Source organism: Lepidothrix coronata, unplaced genomic scaffold (genome assembly GCF_001604755.1).
Source record: "Lepidothrix coronata isolate B3197 unplaced genomic scaffold, Lepidothrix_coronata-1.0 Scaffold77, whole genome shotgun sequence".
Classification (NCBI taxonomy): Eukaryota; Metazoa; Chordata; class Aves; order Passeriformes; family Pipridae; genus Lepidothrix; species Lepidothrix coronata.
In genome coordinates this window covers 865,817-888,373 of record NW_016690257.1, presented here as the reverse complement: position 1 = coordinate 888,373, position 22,557 = coordinate 865,817, and the positions used below count along the sequence as shown (strand labels likewise).

At 47.3% G+C, this 22,557-nt stretch overlaps 1 protein-coding gene across 3 annotated transcripts in view; it reads left to right on the top strand.

Moving 5' to 3' along the window:
* Positions 1–22,557, top strand: part of CTIF (cap binding complex dependent translation initiation factor) — a 119,396-nt gene that overhangs the window by 54,411 nt on the left and 42,428 nt on the right. For all 3 annotated transcript variants that reach the window (XM_017819816.1, XM_017819815.1, XM_017819817.1), the window contains one exon: positions 20,725–21,166. In XM_017819816.1, the coding sequence (XP_017675305.1) occupies positions 20,725–21,166 (442 nt within the window). The remainder of the gene's footprint in view (positions 1–20,724; positions 21,167–22,557) is intronic.

The following is a 22,557-nucleotide window of genomic DNA, read 5'->3' as shown; positions in this document are numbered from 1 at the left end:
CAGAAGGGGACATGTCTTGGACCAGTGAAACACCTTTTGTTCCTCATGCTGATGTCCGGCCCTGCTATAAATAACCCCTGTCCCTGCTTCCTTCGCGTCACCTTTCCTCGGGAAATGCTGTCACTGCGTTGTGGAGGAGCACAGCTCACTTACCCTGAGGTCTCTGTCATGCACCTTTCCCTCCCCTGGGGAGAAGCAACCCTATGGACATGCAGCCATAGCTCACTCCTTGCATATGTGCTGTTTTTACCTTCCACAAGTCATTTCTTCCCAAAGAAGCTGTGGATGCCGCAGCCCTGGAAGTGTTCCAGGCCAGCTTGGATGGAGCCCCTGAGTAACCTAGTCTGGTGGAAGGTGTCCCTGCTTAGGGCAGGGGATGGAACTGGATGGTCTTAAGGGTCCCTTCCAACCCAACCCAAACCAATCTGGGATTCTGTGATTTTTCCCTGGATGCATACCTCGTTTGTTGCATAAGACAGGGATGAAGAGGGAATTAGGTGTCATTTAAAAAACCTGGATGCATTTTCCATGACAGCAATCAACATCAGAGCCCCATCTGATGGAGGGTTTGGTTGCACAGGGCATTGTAAAAGCTTACAGGAGGTGGTGAGGTCCTTGCTGCAAAGAGCTTATAATCAGGGCAGGAAACGAGGGAGAGGTGCTGCCCTCCCCACCTCTCCTGGCAGAAATCCCACACCTGGTGTGTTCTCTGTTGGCTTAGAGTCACGAGGTCTGACTGCCATCTCCTGATGAGGGTGATGGAGGGCATCACCACTTTCTGGGACCATGAAAGGAGAGCGGCAGGGGCAAGTTTTTTCATACATGTCCAAAGGCACCAAAAGCCACTTGGTTTGACCTCCCATAGGCAACCACCTCTAGGGAAGGAAGGAGTTTTCCTGGGTGGTGGTAGGACCTCTCCTGCAAGAAGAAAAGTAACCTGGGATATGGGGCACAACAGACCCATTTCTCAGGTCCTCTCCTCTGACCTTTCCCAGCCCAATGCCTTCCTGCTAGCAGACCACACAAGCTGTACTGAGATGTGGTCTCCTTGGGCCACTTAGGGCTTAGTTTGGCTCCTTGTTGTTCAAAAAGTTCCCAAAGCCACCATTTCTTAAGTATCCATTGAAGCATTGCAAGTCAACTTTGTGTTGTACAGGGTTCCTTCAGTTCCTATGACATCCTGGTATGATGTGTTTTGGGATGGAGGGTCCAGCTGGGTGAATCCTTTGGCCTGGAAATGCACAAACAGAGGCTTGCACCAGCCTTATAGGAATGATAAAAAACATTGCTCAATTTAGATAGGATTTACAGGGAATACATGGAGTTGCAACAGGTTAAGACAGGTGAGTTTGTACCTACATCTTGGTCTTCTGACTGAAGGTAGTGAAATGGTTCTGTGTCACCTGAGAAAGGGAGACAGTTTTTCTGAGGACCAGGAAAAGGTTGCTAGGGAAGTCCTAAAGAGTTTGTGCCATCATAATCACATCTTGTGGGACTCAAAAGTCAAATCAGGCTGAATACCTTATGAAAAGGAGATCCTCAGGTGTGCATACATACTGGCTGCTACCTCACAGGGCTCTTGGTGGTTCTTGTCTATGGACAAGGACAGGAGAGGATGGCAGAGGGAAGCACAGGGTCTGTGAAAGGATGGAGTAAAAGCCTAAGAGTTAATCAATTCCCTCTCTACAAAAGGTATCTGAATTTCTCTTTTCAGTAAAAGAAGTGGGAGTCCCTTGCACTTCTTCTGTGTAGCTGGTGTGTCTGCAGGCTTTGAGGTGATTAAAGCCAATGAGGGGTTGCTCTGCCTGTCTCAGCCAGGCAGGTCATGCTGGGGACTGTGACCACCTCAGGTAAAGGACTGTGACATGAAGTCACCCTTAACTGTGACTGAGTTTCGTGTCATCTCCTCCTTCTCCTGTTGGATGGGATTTTAAGAGGGGTGTTTCTTCACCTGGGAAATCCATCCTTCATAAAGCCCTTGCGTGGCGAGCTGGAGCAGAAGTCTGTGTGGGTTCTCCTGGCTGATGTATGGGGAGAGGGGCTGGGAGCAAAGAGGCTTATGAGCTCCCCCCATCTCCCTTCAGTGTGTGCCAAATACTTATAGCCTTCGACCACAGGATTACAGAAATGTCCCCAGGTTTCCTCTTGCATTGACTGAATTTATTTACTTCCTACCGTCAACTTGGCTTTACACTTAAACGATCAGGAAAAAACAGTCTGTATTACTGGTTTTTTGTGTGTGTTGCTTTCTGGACTTAATTAGATTCAGAGCTGGGGGAGGCAGAAATATCCTCCTTCCCCGGAGAGCCCCGGGTGGCAGCCAGGGACAGTTTCCTCTTCCTGAAGCAGGAGAGTTGTGTAAGCACTGCTGACCGTCCTGCTCACGCCCACGCCGAAAACCGGGTTATCTGGGGTGAGCACATGGGGTGGGCATCCCTGTCCTGACTGCCCAGTCAGAGCCTGAGCTGCTGAGAAACCTCCTGGGGCTCATCCCAGCCAAGCCATGTGGCCCTGGCCTGGGTCTTACATGGAGGTGAGCATGGTCCTGCATAGGGACAGCCCAAAGGACAGTCATGGCGGGCTCGGGGCCAGGCAGGGAACGTCCCATATCCGTTGGCGGCTCCACTGAGGAGCGTAGGCAAGCTGTGATATATTTCTTTTCCCATTATATTTAATTTTACAGACCCTCAGGGACACTCAACCACCTACAGTGATTAGTTCGACTGATTAAGCTGCTTTTCCTCTTGTGGCAAACTCCTTTTGTGAAGGGTTTTCAATAGCCATGCTGCTCGGGACATTGTTCCTGTACAATTTCCTTTCAAAACACCATAAAGGGCATTCTACCACTTCACCCTGTTGTAAAACATCACAGGAATCAGCTTGGCCCAGCTTGCTCCTTCGAGGGCAAGATCTCCTCATTCAGGGAGAAGATACAGGGTCAGGTGGGAGCTGCAGCACCACATAACGCTGGAGGGAGGTGGAGCCATGAGCAAGGGGGATTTAAGATGAAATGAGATAGAAAGCAAAAGTTCGCTGCCTTTTTTCTTTTTTTTACTTTATGTTTGTTAGTATGAGAATGCAGAGTCACCCAGGGAAGTGAAGGATAAATAAACTTGAAGGCTCAGAGAAGGAAATGCTGCTTTGCACATGTCGGCTGTTTCCAGCAGAGGCTGAGGATACTCTCGAGATACCCAGGGGTGAAAGGTGCAGGGGGAGAAGGGCTGTTTCTGTTGAAGAAACATGCTGCTGTGAGCAGCAAGCAGATAAAACAGGCCATTTAATTGAGACTGGAAGTCAGAGGAAGATCTGCCTTGGTTGCCACCAAGGAAGAAACAGAGGTAGGGAACTGAAGGGAGTTGCAGTGACACGAAGTCCTTCCTCCCTGTGTTTGTAGTTACTCACATACCCTCTCATGAGGCTATTGCGTAGGTCTGTATGAAGACCTGGTGTCATTTAGGTCTGATTAATCCATCAGCTGCTCTTTGGTTAAGGTGATGATGGAGCAGGGCAGAGATGGCATCAGGAAGGGTCAAGCAGGAGCCTTTCCAACCCGCAGAGCCGCGCTGGCCAGACGTGCTGGCATCGCCCTGCCCTGCTGCCCTTCCTTCCAGGCGTCGAGGAGAAGGCTCTGCCAGGGGTCACAGCACTGGGACTGCACTCCTGGGAGGAGGTTGTTCGGAACAAAGCCTGCACCAGGCTCCCCATTGAAGGAGCAGTCCTCAAATAATAAAAAGCCACCTCCTGACACCCTGTGGGCATGTGGCTGGAGTGACTCAGCCACAGGTGGAGCTGCTGGGTAGCACTGCAGCTTCTCGCCAAGAGGGACCTCTTGGAGGTGAGGTCTGGAGGTTCTTTGGCTCCATCAGCACCTTCTGCTGCCTTTGCACTGTGGCTCAGTAAACAGGACACAGCATGGCAAGCGGTAATGGCTTTAAACTGACAGAGGGCAGGTTTAAATTAGGCATTATGAAGAAATTCCTGGCTGTGAGGGTGATGAGGCCCTGGCACAGAAGCTGTGGCTGCCCCATCCCTGGATGTGTTGAAGGCTAGGTTGGATGGGGCTTGGAGCAACCTGGTCTAGTGGAAGGTGTTCCTTCCCATGGCAGGAGGGTTGGAACAAGCAGTCCAAGGGAAGCACCAGTAGCAGTGAGGTGGAGCAGTTGGTATTTATCATCCATCGGGGAGCTTGTTTTGCCTGTCACCCGTGTCTCAAGCTGTGGTGGGGTGAGTAGAGGTTTTCCACCCAGCTGCTCTTGTTTCTGCCATTGTGAGCGGCACTAAGACCTTGCAGACTTGAGGGTGTCAGTGAAAATATGCCCAGCCGTGAGTCACCCCCAAAGGCAGATGGTTGCAGCTCCAATCCTGCTGGCAAAACACACCATGGAAGGCGATGATGTGTTTACACTCCTTTCCTGATGCTAGCAACAGCTAAAAGGATTTTACATTTTATGTAATGCAGGGAAAAGGTACTTCTGTAAACACCAGAGACCTCTGTGGCTCAACACTAATGCAAAGAGAGAGATAAACTTTTGTGAGTTCAACAGGACATGCTCCACATGAGCAGGACTTGAGGACGTGCATGTCTATTACCATTCTCCATATATGCTCGGTCTTCCTTGTGTGTCCAGCTAAAGACATGGTGCAGAAGGGTTAAAACATACTCATCTAAGCAAATTTAATCCTTTCCTTTCATTGTTCCTTTCTTTTTAATGCCAGGAGGCAGTGGCAGGAGCAAACCGGGTGCGTTTCCCAGCTGCAGGGTTGCCACCTCTCTATTGAGAGTGGCTTTGTCATTACATAAAAACTCTGCAACACAAGACTATTTATTCCCTATTTTTTCACAATCTTGGTGACCTCAGTGACCCCTGTCCTGCAGACTAAATTTAACCTGAATTGCCAAGCTGCCAGTAGACTTTATGGCATCAGGAGGCTTTTGCAGGTTGTTTTTCTCCATCTCTGCAGCTGATTGAAAGACTTTATGTACCACCGGCCAAACATGTTACTGTTATGAAACCTCAATAGAAACGTAATGGCCTGTTGGATAATCCCAGGGTCTTATGATGTTGCTTCACAGAAAGCAAAATAATTGGTCCACCAAAAAATCCAGGAGAACTTCAGTGTTCCCTTGTGGAGGGATACCTGATTTCGTCAGAACTCTCTATTTTTAGGTAACTTGTTCCTGTGTGGCACGGGGGGCTGATCTGGAGGTCAGTGAGTCGTTGTCATCAACGGCTCCTCGCAAGTGTCCAAGGCCAGGTTGGACAGGTCTCGGAGCAACCAGGCCTAGTGGAAGGTGTCCCTGCCCATGGCAGGGGGTTTGCAACAAGATGATCTTGAAGGTCCCTTCCAACCCAAAACACCATGGAATTCTGTGATTTTTGTGAGCATTAGGGAATGGGGAACAGGAGCTCATATTGCCTGTACAACTAGAGGAGGTTAGGAGAGTAACCTACTCTTAAGTCACAGGCTTTGGTGGGGGAACGTGGGAGACCTTATTTCAGCTCTCACCTTTATCAGGGACTGCTGGGCTTTACCTCCATGATCACAGTTGCTATATCAGGTGCCCTAACACAGCTTGAAATCCATGCAAGGAGCTGGCAAACACCAGACCTTTTGAAACCGGCACCAGAATGGGCCGGAAGCCAAACAAGATGCTATAAAGCATCTCCAATGTCACTACCATCTGGATCCTATGTCCTATGGACATCAACATGTCCATAGCTATGTTGACCATATATGAACTGGAGGCCAAAGTTCCTGTTATGCTCAGAGGGGATGTGTTCAGTGAAGTTTTGGAGGATGCTTCACCCCCACGTTAGTCTGGCCATCTTATAGAGAACAGATTTCCTTGCTTTATTTTGCCTTCCCATGTTGACCAGAACCAAGGAAGTCTGAAAAACAAAGAGCTGTGGGAGGAGTTGAGCCAAACCACCTCACACTGGGGGAAGCGCCGGGACAGGGATTTGTTTCTGGGCTCTCTTCAGCAGGAACAAAAACTTCAGACTGGGGATTCTGATCTCAACTGACATTGATACCTTCGTTACAAGGGCATGTAGTGACAGGACAAGGGGGAATGACTTCACACTGACAGAGGGCAGGGTTAGATTAGATATTAGAAATTCTTGGCTGTGAGGGTGTGAGGCCTTGGCACAGGTTGCCCAGAGAGGTTGTGGACTCCCCATCTCTGGAATTGTTCAAGGCCTGGTTGAACGGGGCTTGGAGCAACCTGGTCTAGTGGAAGGTGTTCCTGCCTATGGTAGGAGGTAGAAACAAGTGATATTTAAAGATCTCTTCCAACACAAACCATTCAATCATTCTACAATTCCATGATCCCATTCTCTCCTGTCTCTTGAAGGGGAAAACCCTTCTCAGCCAAGGAAAGCAAGGGTATCCACCTAGGCATTTTCATGCTCACATAGAGTACTGCCTTGGTTCTTCTTGAGAAGCTTTAGGGCAGCAGTCTCCACTTCAGACACTGCCATGCCATTCTGGTGCCTGTAGAAAATGTGCTTGTGTTTGTACCTGGGAGACACACGTGGCTGATGAGATCCCTCACCCCTGTTTAGCTGAACCCCTTTCTGAGGCTGCCAGAACAAGCCCCTCTTACCCATCACTTGGGGAGGCTGACCTCAACAAGGTCTACCAGCCAAGCTGGCTGGGTGCTGCTGATGAACAGGAGTTAGCACCAGTCACTGGTGTTTCAGCAGCCTGGTTGAGGTGTGTAGTAGCCTCTTTTTGCCCTTGTTTTTTCATAAACAGCTGTCAACAGAAGTGTTGTCATCACAAGCTGAAGGGTTTAGCCCCGAGCCCCTTAAAGTCTACTAATATTTTCATTCCAGTTAAAAATTTGCACCTTCTAGAAGGTTTCTTCTAGAAGAGAGATGGTGGATAGATGTCCAGTTGATGTATCTGGTACATCCTAAGGCAGGAACTGGCTGAACTGGAGGGGTCTGAGGAGATGGTGGTATCATGGCTGCAATGGTGGTATTGATGGCTGCAATGCTTTTGGCCCTTCCATTTCAGAGAGAACATGAACTGAGCCAAACCCTTGGGATTTAGTGGGATTTTGGCAATGTGGTTGATGAGCTGTACTCAGCTGTGCCTAAGCTGTGTTGTGGATGTATATGTGCATAAATATTTATGCCTTGATGTGTTGTTGGCACATGAAATCATGGGAGGATCAGGACTGGACCCTAAAGCACTGTGGCTTGTAGTCCTATGTGTGAATTTTATTCTAGCTTATTCTAATGTATTTAAAGGACAGTACTAGTTTAGTTTATGTGAAAATCTTCTCATCTGCATTGACTATTATCTAATTCTGAGTTCTCAGGCATCATCTTCTTGTCCACTGTTTCATAAAAAAAATGGTTTTACCTCTTGTTTACCTTCCTTAATCTTTTACTATGTGCTTAAAGATTCAGATATACACACATGTGATACCAGGATATACACACATATAACCAATCTGTCCCAGCATCTTGTCTCAAAAAATGTTTTCTCAAGGGGACTTCACGAAAGGAAATCTCCACACGTCTTCCCACAAACATCCCATTGGCAAGTCAAGAGGTTGGGGTCGCCCTCACGTGCATCCTCTTCAGGCCAGGTAGTTTTTGTGCTGGAAAGATTGTTAAGGGAATCCCAGCTCCATCACTCAGGAGCACACCATGCAAGGCATTTATTTGAAAGCTCTCTACAAGAAGCTGACAGCCCGCATTCACGCAATTTTCATGCTGTCTTGGAGGGGTTGCACTGTTTCCAGAGCCACTCCCTTGCCAATCTATTCATGGCCAGCGCTAGGGCTACTTTCACAAATAAAAATAGTCACAGGGACGGCCCTCACCCTGGACTCGAGGACTGGAAGTTATTTTGGGTGAAGGCGAAGGTGAACGTGTTTTACGGCTGGCATGAGCGTGTCGGTTTTAAGGCTGTGAAATTTTGGAAGAGCCTTAGAAACCCATTCCCAGAGGTCAACAGGACAAAGTTCTCCTGCTGAGAGAGTGAATAGAAATGAGTTCATAATTACAGAGTATAGTAGCAACACGCTTGCTTTTTCACCGTTTTAATTGAGGTTTTTCAGAAAGGAAGAGAACTTAAAACAATACAGAAATGTCTTTTGTTCTTTCAGGGCCATTTACTGAGGGTTTTGCAGTGAGAGGAGAGGATGTTTATTAAAGAAAGCAACAATATTAAGATGTTATTTTAGGGCCAAAGGGCCATTCCTAGCTGGAACAAAATGAAATGTTTGACATGGACTGGATACTCACTGACAATTAGCATTGAGCTAAATGATTTGCAGTGTATTTACTGAACTTCTGTTGGAACAGAGGAAAGAGAGAGGAAGGGAAGGAATTGAAGAAGTTGAAACACCCCTTTCCTTCTCAGTAGGATTTCCAAATCAAATTAATTAGATTTAACAGCACATGATTCTGAACCCTTGAAGCAGCATCTGGAAGTCAGGGGTTTATCCTCTTCCTTATGCTCCTGTCTTGTCCATGCCCTCCTGGGAGCTGATGGGGTTTACTGGAGCCACCACAGGGACTGTCTTTGTGGGTGCAGAGGGAACATCCCAAACTCAGTGGGGATGTCACAGCCACCCATGCTGAGCAGGTTGCAGAGGAGTTGAGCCAGCTTAGTGGTTGCTATGAAAATCTGCCTCTTCTCCTGAGCAGACTCAAGACCAGTAATTTTTTTCTTTTTAAGGACAGAAGTAAGTCTAGTGGTGTACTTGCCTGCAATGATGAACAGCAATACTAGCATCTGGATAAATCGTGGTGTTTAGAGTGTAATGATCAAAAAAACTCTTCTAGGCAGCTGAAAGCACCTAAGCAAAGATGATAAAATAATAGTTGCAGTTCTGCTTAAGATTCAGAAACTTTGCACTGGTAATGAAGGACAGGTCATGTTTTCAGGAACAACTACACTGAAGGTGCATCTCAGAAAGCAATCATAGAATAGTTTGGGTTGGAAGGGACCTTGACAATCATCTCATTCCAACCCCCTGCCTTGGGAAGGGACACCTCCCACTAGACCAGGTTGCTCCAAGCCCCATCCAACCTGGCCTTGGACACTTCCAGGGATGGAGCAGCCACAGCTTCTTTGCGCAACCCGTGCCCGGGCCTCACCACCCTCACAGGCAAGAATTTCTCCCTAATATCTAATCTAAACATGTGTTCCCGTAGTTTAAAACCATTCCCCTTTGTCCCAATCATAGAACACCTCCAAACAGAAGGATCCCCTAAGGATCAAGTCCAGCTCCTTGCTCCTCACAGGACTGCCTAAAACTAAACCATATGATTAAGAAAGCTGTCCCAGCTGAAGCTGAGCATCCTCAAGAGTGAGGTGAAGATCTCCTTATTGGAATGCTGGTCCTTTACGATGAATCTCCTCACGGGTTAAGTGTTCATAGCCACGACAGTCCCAGCAGCTGGTACTTGCTGCACCTGCCTGAGCGGAGCCGGCGGCCTCAGGGCTCAGCCGAGGGGTTTGTAACCGGCAAACAGTCGAGAGACAGATCGTCGTTTCGGTTTGATTGTCTCCAACATCGCTGGGAGCTATTACACTAAATTAATTCTCCGGGCTGCGGGTCCCCAGGGGAAAATATCGTCTCGGCAGTTTGCTCCTAGAAGGGCTCAGCTGGGTGATTGTGTTACTGCGGCCTAATGAATTACGGCGCGCGGGTAATTGCCCACGTGTGTGCGCCGCCGGCCGTGCACGCAGCCCCTCTGCCCAGCCGGGAGATGACCTGCTTTACCTGGCGTTTGCCGTGCCGCCCTCTGTCAGTGGAGGGTCAGGAGTTTTTAATTTGCACGCTAGGCGTGCTGGGGCTGGCTCGGGAGGTCCGTGAGAGAAAGAGGAGAGATGCGACGCCTCACGCGAGACCAGGTGACCCCAGGAGAAGTGTGAGAAGAACAGGGTAGGCATGCAGCGCTGCTTCCCAGAGGTGCTCTCCTCTTCTTAATGGTTGAACTCAATGATCCTAACGTTTCTTTCCCCTTTAAGTACTGAAACGCTGCACTAAGGTCTCTGCAGAGCCTTCCCCAGGCTGAAGAACCCCAGGTCTCTCAGCCTTTCCTCACAGGAGAGGTGCTTCAGCTCTCTGAGCAATTTTTTTTTTTGGCCCTCCACCCAGGTTTGCCATCTTTATAAAATCTGACCTTCATAAAATTTGACCTTTGTAATCTTTATAAAATCACAGAATTACAGAATGGTTTGTGTTGATAGGGATCCTAATGCTCATCTCATTTCAACCCTATGCCATGAGGAGGGACACCTTCCACTAGCCCAGCTTGCTCCGAGACCTCTCCAGCCAGGCTTTGGACACTCCCAGGGATGGGGCAGCCACAGCTTCTCTGGGCAACCTGTGCCAGGGCCTCACCACCCCCACAGGATGAATTTCTTGCTGACATTTAATCTAAATCTCTCCTCTTTAAATTTAGAGCCATTTCCCCTTGTCCTATGACTATCTGCCTGCGTAAAAAGTCACTTTCCCTTTTTTTAGTAAGCCCTCTCTGGAAGGGAAAACTGAAAGGCTGCAGTAGGGTATCTCTGGGTCACTTAGGTGTAGGGTGGGCCACAGGGAAGCAATGCAAGAGCTGTCCCCAGGGCAGACGGCCAGAGATGAACAGTAGAACACCAGAGCACTGTTTTATCCACCTCAAAACGCTTTTTGGCAGAGGACTGCTCTCAGCATCTCCCCCTTTGCCTGCGAGGAAACCAAGGCAGAAGGGAGGAAAGGGGCTGTGTTTGGACCTTCCCCCACTGCAGACCTCGTGTTGAACCTTGTGGCCACCAGATATGTGTGAACCCCAGCACCCACGAGACTGCCCCTCAGGGCTGCTCTCTCAGCGTCACACAGTGCAAAACACAAGTGACTACGTGATGCTATTTCAGCCGGCCAGAATTGAGGGAAGGAAATATAGCGGCAGGTTCCTCTGCACTAGGAAACCGATCTGTTATTGAAATGGCTTTCTCTTTGGTGGAGTGTTTCCGGCACGGCTCCTCGGCGCTGGAAATGAGTTTATCCATCTACACCTTGTTTTCCAGCACGGGTCCGTGGAGCTGTTGTCAGAAGTTGATTGCTGGAGTGAATATGAAGTGAAATAATCTTTTTCTTTCTCACGCTTTCAGTCCTCAGATGTAAATGTGCCGTTGCTGGTGATGCTTTGGAATGAACACTCAGGGCTTCCCGCTGCCAAATTGCTCCCCGAAGTACATGGCAACTGAACTCAGAGGCAAGGGCAAGCACACGTTGATGCTTTAGATGGATATAAGAAAAAGGCTTTATGGCATCCACTGTGTCACATGAAGTCTTTCTATGAGACCTGGCCCAGCTGAAGAAGCCCAGCAGCACTTCAGTGGTGTGGTTGCACCGTTTGGGTGGTGATTTCCAGTTTTTGGCCATGACAAGTAGCCAGTCTCTCAGCAAAAGACCAGTTACCACCCACTCCTTCTCCCTCCAAGTCCAACTGGGGGACGCTGGCCCCGGAGACCTGGGAGGGAACAACGTGCTGAAGCTCTGCAGGGCCTCCTGGCATGGTCAGTGTGTGAAGAAGTTGCCAGCTCAAGTTGTTTGGGCTCTTGTTGCAGAAACAATATTTCTGTCTGACCCCAGTTAGCAACTGATGTTTGCAAAATAAAGAAGTCAAGGCACTGGAAATACTTTCCATTCCGGCTCTTGTCTCAGCCCAAAATATTAGTATTAAAAATATTGCATCTATTATATGCAGCTAATGTCTTTGCTGGCACATAAATCACCCAGGGATTTTTCATCTCCATATTAAAAAAAAAAAAAAAGCTAACTATTCTCTATTTTTGGATATTTGTTAACTGTTTTGTTTCCATTTATTCCTGCTGAAGCCACAGCAGTCTGTCTCCAAGGGACCATCTGTGGGAAAGAGAGTCTCTAGATTGATTTGGAAGGTGTCAGGGTCATTGACAGGCATGAAGGCGCTGAGTCTCTGCTCTTTCTCTGATAATGTCTTTATTTAGCGTGACAGCCTCCGGGGCATGAGTGGACAACAGGCTTCTTTCTTTCATTTAAACTAACATTGCTCCAGCCATTCCCAGCATTGTGCAGATGCTATGGATCATCCTAATTTCCTGATTAAAGCTGGGGGTGCTGGTCCCCAGGCAGCAAGGACCAACAGCTACGTGACACTGGAGCTGCAGAAGGTGACCCAGCTCTGTGCCTCGCCCCCAAGCAGTGTGTTCCCATGAAAACTGATGAGTGGAAGCTTATCCAAGAGAAAGTAAATTCTGTGAGTGAATCAGACCCTGACAGAGCAAACCCATGAGAGCATTAGGGATAGCATAAGGAAGGAGGCAGGATTTGGGTCAAGAGTAGACAACTCCTCTTGTTGAATATGACTCTGCTCATTGCCAGGAGCTAAAAGACCTGTAAAAGGTCCCTTCCAACTCAAATCATCTATGATTCTATGAACTCTTCTTCTGACAGTGGGACAGAGCATTTGGGAAACAGTTTAGGATTGTCACTGGGTTGCAGTAAATCAATTTCCAGATTAATCCTGGCTCCCAAAACTCCACACTAAATGTTATAGCCTGCCACATCATTTTTAAAGAATTTTATTCAATGTGTTTGACAAAGGCTTCTGACACACCTAAGTCCAAAGCATCTCTGCAGCTTGGGTTGGTGTTTTACTGGACCCCTGCGTCGGAAGTAATTGCTTGTCATTGACTTTGGGTCATCTCATGTGTCTGGACAGCTGTTAGGAGATCCTGTCAAATCTTGCCTTAGCTCCTACGGGAAAGACATTTATTTCTTCACTAGAAAGCACTGGTATAAATAGGATATGGAAAAAAAAAAAAAAACTAGGATGTCTCCTTGCTGCAGGTCAAAGAGTCACAGAGGTCTGAAGGAGGACAGCTGAACACAAAAGGCAGCAGGTGGGGGCTCATGGTACTATTTAGGATGTGTCTTGAGGGCTAGGACCATGGAGCGATGGTGGTGGGCTTTGTCTGTGCATGGGTTTAAAGTTTATGTGCATCTTGTCTGTGCATCTTGGCATGGGTTTAAAGTTTATATCTCTTGGAGGATTATCAGATCTCAGGATAACTGATCAGCCTGGGTGTATTTTTAAAGGAGGCAGCCTGGAGTCTGAAGTATAAGCTCTTTTATTGCAAAGTAGTAAAAGATGAATCTATATTCATTCGAGTCACATTCTTACCAGTAGTCCAGGATCCATTCGTGTTTGGGAAATGTTGTATGCTGTGGTTGTGTCTTAATTTAAACTATTTCATCTAAACTGGATTCAGTTCTCTGTCACCGTCTTTTCCGATGGTTTTCATGTAGTTTTTGCAATCATGTTTACAGTACGCTAAGAATGCAACAACATAATTCCGAGTAATGTAGTTTATGAAGAGAACCATTTCCAAACAACTTCTATGTGAAATCATTGCAGTGATTTCTACACCAGTCTGGGCATTCAGCCTTGAAGTCCAGGGGGTGCCTTCCTAGCTGGTTGCCCGCTCTATGCAACAAGGGCTTCCATCTGGACATCCCTAATGATTTGTGGGAGATCCAGCAAAGCATTAAAAGAGCTGGTTTGGAGCTATCTCACATGCCATCTGTACTTGGGATGTCTTTCCCAAGCTGGTGTTGCGAAACAGCTACTTAAATTCCTCCTGAAGATTCATTTCCATGAAGCTTAGAAGAAAATAGCTGACTCAGGCAGCCTGTGCAGCCAAGCATTTCAGTGTGTGAGAGCTTTCTATTGGACTTCAGCAGTAGACACAAGTTCGCTCTTCGACGCTTTTGAGTCTGCTCTGAGGGATGTTGTGCCATGTCCTTCAGCCCAGCAGTGCTGTCTCTGCTCCTGCAGCACAGCCTGGACTGGGTGTTCGTGTGCCGGTCCTGTGAATGTCCCACCCATCGCTGTGGGGGGGAGAAGTTCTTCATTTATCCATTTGCTTGAGAGTCAATGGGGATTTTGGATGTACAAGGCATAGAATAGTTTGGATTTGGAAAGACCTTTAAAGCTCATCTAGTCCAACCCCCTTCCATGGGCAGGATCACCTTCCACTAGACCAGGGTTGCTCAGAGCCCTGTCCAACCTGACCTTGAATGTTTCCAGGGATGGGGCATCCACCACCTCTCTGAGCTACCTGTGCCAGTGTTTTACAACCCTCATTGTAAAAATCAATGCTCTTGGTTTATAGTGAGTCTAATTATGCTGTAAAGGCCAAACGAAATCATCTCTAACAAACGAAGGCAGATGTGATGTCCAGGCACAAGAGAAGTTGTGCCCATGTAGGCAGCTCACATGAAGGCTTTGTAATGCTTTTCCCAGCAGCCAGAGGCTGTGAACCTCATCAAAAACATCTCTACCCCCATAGCGTTGTTTTTGTTGGCTGTACTTGTCTTCTGGAGTTCATTGTATGTTTTCAAAGATGCATACGTGTAAGACTTAAAGCATGCTCTTCATCTCAGCTGTTCAAAGGTGGTTCTAAATCTCGATCACCATCATTTTGACAGGTGGATTTTCTACACTTCCAAAATGCTGTGTCTGTCCAGACAGCGTGGGCTTAGTCTAGCATTTGGGGTGGCCTTTAACCCTAGTGACAGAAAGGCATGAAAGAAGTGTGAATAATTTCATTTTTGTTCTCAGGAGTGGACATGACATCTTGTTCCCTTCTCATCTGGGAAAAATGCAAACAAAAATGAAACTGGAGCCAAATGAAACCAGTTTGAGAGAGAAAGCCGAAGGGAGAACACACACAAATCCTGTGTTCTTCGTCCTTGGAGCTGTTGGTTGTTGCTTTCTGGGGGGGTTTGAGGTTTTGGATTAAATTGTGTGGAACTGTCAAGCTTATTGAATGTTTCTCACTCTCAGACATAGCAAGGATAGAAAATGACCAGAGCTGGGCTGTGATGCACTAAAGCAACACTGAGTTATTATACATGCACGTGAAACATCAGAGCACTTTTGATGGAAGTAGGTTTGGTGAAGAATACCTTTGAGGGAAGTCAGCCCTTTTTCCTTGTTATATTAACAACAATATTCCCCAGACCTCCAGGACCAGTTTTAGATGTTATAAAATTCCTCCAGCTCCTCACTGAGATCCTTTAGGCCATCCAGTTTGGACCACAACATCCCTTAGGTGCCCAAAGCCAGTGATGATGAGTGTTTTTGACCACAGCAGTACTGCCATGCCCAAACCTCTCCAGCAGCACCTCCCTGGGGGTGCCAGTGCAGTTATTTATGGAGCTGCATCACACAGAGTGAAGCAGCTGGTCTGGCTGGAATACACTTAATTCAGAAAGGCTGAGCCTGGAGAAATTGGTTTATTCAAGGGAATGTTTCAGAGGACTTTGCTTCTTCCTGCCCTTTCCCTGCTGAGGATGAGTATCCTGGGCAGCTAGCTAGTACAGCTGGGAAGAACCCACTTGATAAATTGTGAGTTTGACTCAGTAGTGACTCTAAGAGGTTTTGTTTCTTTTCCCTCCCTAAATGGAAAGTTGTGGTGGGATTTTCAGAAGGGAGGTAGAGAGCGGTGGCCTGTCGTCCCACAGATCCAGCCCCAGTTCTTCATTTTCAGGTACAGCTGCTGAGTTCCTTGGGGATGCTCTGCTACTCCAACTTTGAGGGGTATCATGAATAAGTGGGATCTGGTGTCCTCATGAGAGTGGAAGATCCCACAGTGTCCATTTCTGCAGCAGATCCTGGAAGTGTTCAAGGCCAAGTTGGACAGCGTTTGGAGCAACCTGATCTAGGGGAATGGAACTGAATGATCTTTAAGGTTCCTTCCAAATCTAACTCATCTATGATTCTGTGATCTTAATCTGTCCCTTATAACAGCAGTTGCTGATCAGTGTTAGGCAAGTGAATAGCAAAGCTGATCATGAGATACTTCCAACACTTAGCATTATATTCCTGTGCATCCTGGCACAGAGATGAGACCCTCTCTGGGCAGGGGAAAGGGTGGAGAGAAACTTACAATCTGCCAAATGCAGTGAGAAATGTTTTCTTTCAAGCTTCAGAGGGATGAAGGGAATAGAGAAGGTTTGACCTTGACCACGTCACTGCTCTTCATTCTCAGCGTCTTGCCTAAGTGGCTGCAAGTCCACATTAGTTCGTGATTGTTGGATGGCCCTGGCCATGCCCAGCAAGTATCAAGCTTTGCACAAAAGCAGGACTAAATCAAAATTTCTCCTCTGCAAGGAGCTTATAGCGTCCTTGAAAGTTTGTTCCATGGGAAGGTTGCCTGGGATTGGGGGTGTTCAGACAGGTTCTTCAAAGGCAGGAACCAGCATGTCGAGAGCACCCAGTCCGTAAGTCCAGGAACAGGATCTCAGTCTGTCTGGCCATACAAGGTGCTCTGCATCATGGGGGAAGTGTGTCGAGTGCCACTAGAAATGCACAGAATCACAGAGTTGTTGAGGTGGGAAAAGACCTCCAAGACCATGGAGTCCAACCATTCCCCCAGCACTGCCAAGGCCACCACTAACTCATATCTCCAGGGGCCACATCTGCAAGGCTTTTGCATCCCTCCAGGGATGGGGGCTCTACTACTGCCCTGGGCACCCTATGCCAGGGCTGCACAACCCTTTCAGTGGAGAAATTTTCCCAATATCCAACATGAATCTTCCCTGGTGCAACTTGATGCCGTTTCCCCTCATTGTGCCACTTGTTCCCTGGGAGCAGAGCCCGACACCCCCCCCAGCTCCCCCCTCCTGTCAGGGAGTTGCAGAGCCAGAAGGTCCCCCCTGAGCCTCCTTTTCTCCAGGATGAGCCCCCCCAGCTCCCTCACACACTCCTCATCAGACCAGCGCTCTAATGTAACTCCTTACCTAGTGTTTGTAAGAATTGCCAAACCAAATCTCCATGCAACCACCAGGAGAATGTAACCCCGTGTTGTCCTCCAGCTCTCCACATGCCAGACAAATGGTTGGGGCTCTTGGAGGACTTGACTTGCTTGGAGGGGGGATACAGGCAGGGCTGACAGGACAGAGCAACTGTGTTTTAGACCACAGCTGTCCACGTGTCTGGAGTTATTTTCCCCAGCCTTGTGCCTTCCAGCTCCTTTCCTTGGGAGCAAACCATGTAGTGAAAACTTGCAGGAATCCTGTATTTCTGAGCACGTAGGCTGGTAATCACTGAGACAGCTGAAGCCTTTGGTTCGTTCTCGTAGGCTTCTCCAACAGAGCAGACATTTGTCAGATCTGAATTCTGTTGAAAGGTGTCTTGTTTAGTTAATTAAATAAAAAAATGAGTGGAGAAACAATAGCAGAAGCAATACCATCCTATTTCCAGCTTGGCAACCCCGAGTGTCTCCCCTTGGTTTTGACTACTTTTCCAATTTCTTTGTGTCTCTCAGTTTCTACGATGACTGATGGCCAAATCCTCAGTCCCACTGAAGTCGGGGGAGTTTTGAAATGAATTGGAATTTGGCCTTTGAAGTGAAAATAGTTATTTAGCGTTAAATGGAGTCAAGAGATAAGAGGTCTAGATTGTGCTGTCTAGATACTCTTTCTCATAGCTGAAGTAGGGCCCCCTGCAAGGCATGCACAGCTAAGGATGAGCAGAGAAGGGCAGGGGAAGGATTTCCCAGTAACTGCGGCATTTTTCTGGGGTGAATTCTTGCTTTTCTTGGAGATGTTGCTGTGTGATTCAGGCTTCAGCAGTTCCTCCCTTCAGCATCTCAGACCTAAAAGCCTAGGTTGGGAAATGCCTTTGTGTTCCTACCTGGTCTGGTTCCCTTGACACATCACTCCAAGGCACCATCTTGGGACAACACCTCAAGCTGCCATCTGTGCACCTACATTCCTGCCCTTGGACAAGCACGAGGTTGTTTCCATCAACAACCCACAGTGGGTGCATGGTGGAGTGCCCAGGTCCCCCTCTTGCCCCTTCCTGGAGCTCTGTGTGTCCACAGCTCCTTGGTCACACCTGAGAGCAAGGACAGGTCATCCCAACCTCCCAGGCTTTGAGATGCTGTGCAGTCAAAAAAACTTTTAAGGTCTGGGCCCCATTCTCCCTGCTTTGGCTCTTCTTCCCCACAGATCCTATTTCTTCTTGGCTTTTCTTCTTCACTGGGGTGTTGGGAAGATAAAAGCACAGAACTAGTCTTTGCCTGAATGCTGGATGATCATCTACACCCCTGCCTGCTGCCAAGTCACGGACGTTGCTCCTTGTTTGCCATTCTCCTTCCTTTTATTTCTTGCATTTTTTTTTCCCCAGGCTTGTTTAACTCTGATATTTTCCATCCTGTGGTCAGTGACTGCAGAGCTTTGGTCTGTGTTTGCTCTGCCCCTTGCCATGGGGGTATCACCTCTTATCTGTCCTGAACAGGGATGGAGCTATCTGTCCTCCCCTGTCCTATTGCAGCAGCCCCAAACTGAACAATCTTGCACATTTCACATTGACTTAATTGGTTTGGGTTTTTTTTTTTAATCTTAAACCTTTTTTTTCATTCATGGCCCTTAAACACAAAGGGTTTGGCTTATAATATCGCTATGTCTTTAGGAAAAAAAGTGTCCCTGCATGCATTTCTTGCAGGAATTTACAGCAGAATTTTAGTTCCCAGCTCATTTTCCATGCATTTTACCTTACTTCTGCTGAAATTGAAGCCATGTCTGTGTGCAACTTTTATAATTTCTGTGCAATATTTACAAATTAAATACAGTAGCAGACTCTCTGGCTTATAGCCCAAGACTTGAAGTGCAACCAAACAGTTAAAACTCAGATGTTTTGAGAGAAGAGCAAAACCGCAGAAAACAAAACTCTTACACACTTAAGCTTGTGAGGGCTTAGTAACAGATAAGGGTTTTAACTAACTTTTATTTTGACATTCCCTTTTAATAAGCGTTGCTCTTTACAGAGCGGTTTATGTGATTGCGTTACTGAGAGGAAACAAAGAAATGCCAGGAAAACTTGATGTGGAGGATCTGTACTCATAAAATGCTTGTGAGCTCCAGAAAACAGGAAAGCTTTTCCCATCTCCTTTTTCTTTTTTTGTTGGTTTTTTTTTATTATTATTATTTATTTTTTTGTTTGTTTTTTTTAATTCTCTGACATTCAGCTTGGGAAAAAAAAAAATTTTTTTCAAAAAAACCACACACTGAATATCTCAGAAAACCGGATCTGGTGGTCTGAGACTAAACACAAATTCCTTCCACTGCCACGAACAAGCCTCTTCGTCCCACTTTTGCCAAACATGAGCCCTCACTCTTTGTGGTTAAAAGCCAGTTGGCCTCAGAAAATAGGTTTTAACTCCTGGGGATGCCAAGGAATACAGATTCCATGGGCAGATGGCTTTGGCAGGCAGGGTTGGAGGCTGTTGAACCACTGACCATTGAAATGTATTTGTGAATGGCTGCTTCCTTCATCTGAGCGCCCTGAGCTGAGCTGTGCCAGTGATGAAAATAAAGTTAATTGCTGTGGGACGGGGTTAAAATAAAAGCTGCTATTTATCTGAATGGAGGTGAGGGTTTGGGGTAAGGGATGAGGCTGAGCAGGGGTTTTGTGGCTACAAAACCAGTACAGATGCAGACTGCTGTGGTCACCACAGCACTCACGGTTGTTTCCCTGTTTCTGGGGATGATCCTGGGGACATGTCCTGTGCCACCCTCAAGCACTGCTCCCAGCAGCCTTGTGAGGAGCGAGGCATTAAAACATCCCACGTGCTCTCAGAGCCAAGACTGAGTGTTAAAAAGGCAGCAGGCAGTCAGGGAGCTGCAGGTGTGCATAGGGTAACCCTGCATCGTCTCGGGTGAAGGCAGCCAGTGCCAGGACCATCTCCATCTTAGCTGCATCCTTGATGATGGCATTTCAGCTCTGCCTTCTTCACTGGGGATAGCCACGCTGCAGCCTGTTTGGAAATCTGAGATGTCTAAGGCTGCCAAAGCATTTCTTCCATTTGACTGTTGTTTTTTTGGAGACCTGCCATCTCGGCTACTGGTTACAGCCAGCACATAGGGGCTTGCTCACTCCTTCTGAAACATTGCAGTCTCTCGAGTAAACCATTTTTTGGGCAGTTCCTCCACTTTGTGGTTGTTGAATTTCCATGTTATCCATTTGGAGCTCTGTGCATGCAGCCCTCCATCTGGAGGTGGTGGTCCTGCCTCCCCATGCTGCCAGAGCCAAGCATGGCCCTCATCTTCTTCTTCAGCCGTGTGTCCTGTCCCAGTGTAGCAATCATGAAGGACATGCATAAAGTAAGGCCAAACAAAACCATTTGGTGTGGGCAAATTACCAGTTTACGTGATAATTTGCTTTTTAGTTTATTTTTTCCCACCTAGAAATTCCTGATACACTTAAAATGTTTCCCTGCAAACCCATGCAGCAGCGTGCCATGTTGGCAGGCAAGAGGAGCAGGTGATGCTGGTGTATCCAGGTGTATCAGGAGCTCCTTAAGACTTCAGAAAAAAATAACTCCTGGTATTTGTAGCCTACCTGACTTCCTGCTGCTCAGCTGGGCTAACCAGTTTTTCCCTGGTTAGTGTGGAAGAAACAAAGAAACCTGGGGGAGTTTTTCCTGGGAACCAAAGTCATGTTATCTAACTCAAGAAAAACTTTCAGCTGAAATACGACTGTTAACTGAAAGAGGTTTAGAAGCATGGGTTGGTGGTAGATTGTTAGATGCCAAGAAATTGGCTCCCTCTTTGTGGTCCCCTGCCAAGGGCCGGGCTGTCTGGTGGGACAGATGTGATGACCAAGCAGAATCATGGAGGAATAGATTAACTAAAGACTTTCTTTGACTTTCCAGGCGACAGCAGAGACTTCCCAGTGGGAACAAGTCTCAGCAGCACGCGGATCATCAGCAAGGTGGCACCAAACATAACAGGGACCACCAGAAAGTCTACCAAGGAGGCCAGGCCCCTCACTCCTCAGGCAGGACGGGCCACCACGGCTACAGCCAGAACCGGAGATGGCACCACAACCAGAAGCACTCGCCCAACGACAAAGAAACGCACAGAAACGCCAAAGAGACTGAGAATCTGAAAATCGAGGACACCTCCGCCTGCACGGTGCACATCCCCACGGAGGCACCCCGAGGCCCAGAGGCTGTGGAGAAGCAGCCTCAGCAGTACACCCCGGAGTCAGAGACCAAGCGGAAGGACAGTATTCACGAGCGCATCGGGGAAAGGCCCAAGATCAATCTGCTTCAGTCGTCCAAAGACAGGCTGCGGAGGAGACTAAAAGAAAAGGTATTATTTCTTAGGGGAATCTCGAGTTTCTGGGTTTTTTCGAGAATATGGCTGTTGGCCATTCTCCACACAAAGGTGGGGTGGGCTCAGGGGACCTTCCCATCAATGCATCTGACTTACCTTAATCTCCGGGTGTCAGCGCTTCTCATGAGGTGTCTTTGTGCTTCTTTAGGAGGCTTTTTATTGACATAATTAAGGCTCTGTGCTTGACTTCTTGGTTGAGGTTGCTGCCAGCTTGAGTTCTCCAAGGACTGGGAACTCTGCTCCTATCCGTGAGGGAAGGCTTCCCCCTACCCTTGGGGAAGGGTGCACACACAAGTTCCCTCTTGATCTGCAGAGCTCATCCACTTTGCAAAAAAACATCTAAAAAAGGCAATTTGTCTGTCCGCAAGTACAGAGCTAAATGCCAAGCTTTGCCTTTTGAGTGCTGAATAGTTGGGCTCCGGTACTTTAAAGTTGATATCCATTTATCTCTGCAATGAATTGAAATGCCCTTATCTTTTCCCCCTTCCTTCCAACAACCCAACAATAACAAAACTGTTGCATGCAAGTGACGGAGGAGAAATCCTTTTTGGAAACAATATTCAACCACAGATTTCTGAGGAATTTGGAGATGATATCTCCATTTGCCCCCTGTGAAACTCAAATTCTTGAGATTCTTTCATAAGGCTGGAAAATGCATCTGAGAGGGTCTCTCTAATGAGATTTCCAAAATACAGAGCAAAAATAACATGAACACATACGATTCCATGGGAGTGCATGCTGGAAATTTATACCTTTGAATGCATGAGGATTTACTATTTCTGTATGTGGCATGGGGAGGAGGAAGAGATTTTGTTAGTTATTTTTATGTTCTTTAAAGCAATGGGAGTATGGCAGAGACCTTCAGTGTATTCATATTAATGCTCTTCTCGGGAATTTAGAGTCTCGTAAGAAACACACACATAAGCACCCACTCTTGGGTGGGTGTCGTCAACACAACCAGCCTCCTGATGGGAGGTTTGGACAACTCCAACTGGTTGGTGTTGGTGTTGTCCAGAAAACTGCTGCAGGTTTGTATTGCGTAGCACAGTGTAAGACTGAGGTGGAGGTACAGAAAGGAGCAGGCCAGAACAAGTGGGATGCAATGGCTTACACTGGGGAGAAGGAGCAATGCACGATAAAATGTTGAAAAGAAGCAGTAGTTTCTGTGGTAATGATGTGAAGTGAAACGTGTAACAGCCAAGAGATGGAAAAGCTGAGAGTCTTTCGAATGCTGATGTGGCATCTTTGATCTCAATTTACATTCTTAAATATATATTAAAAAGTAGGTATTTTTGGAGGATTGTTGTCTGAGAATTTTGCAAGCATCAGTGCACTTTCTAAGTAGAGACACAAAAAATGCCCATTAT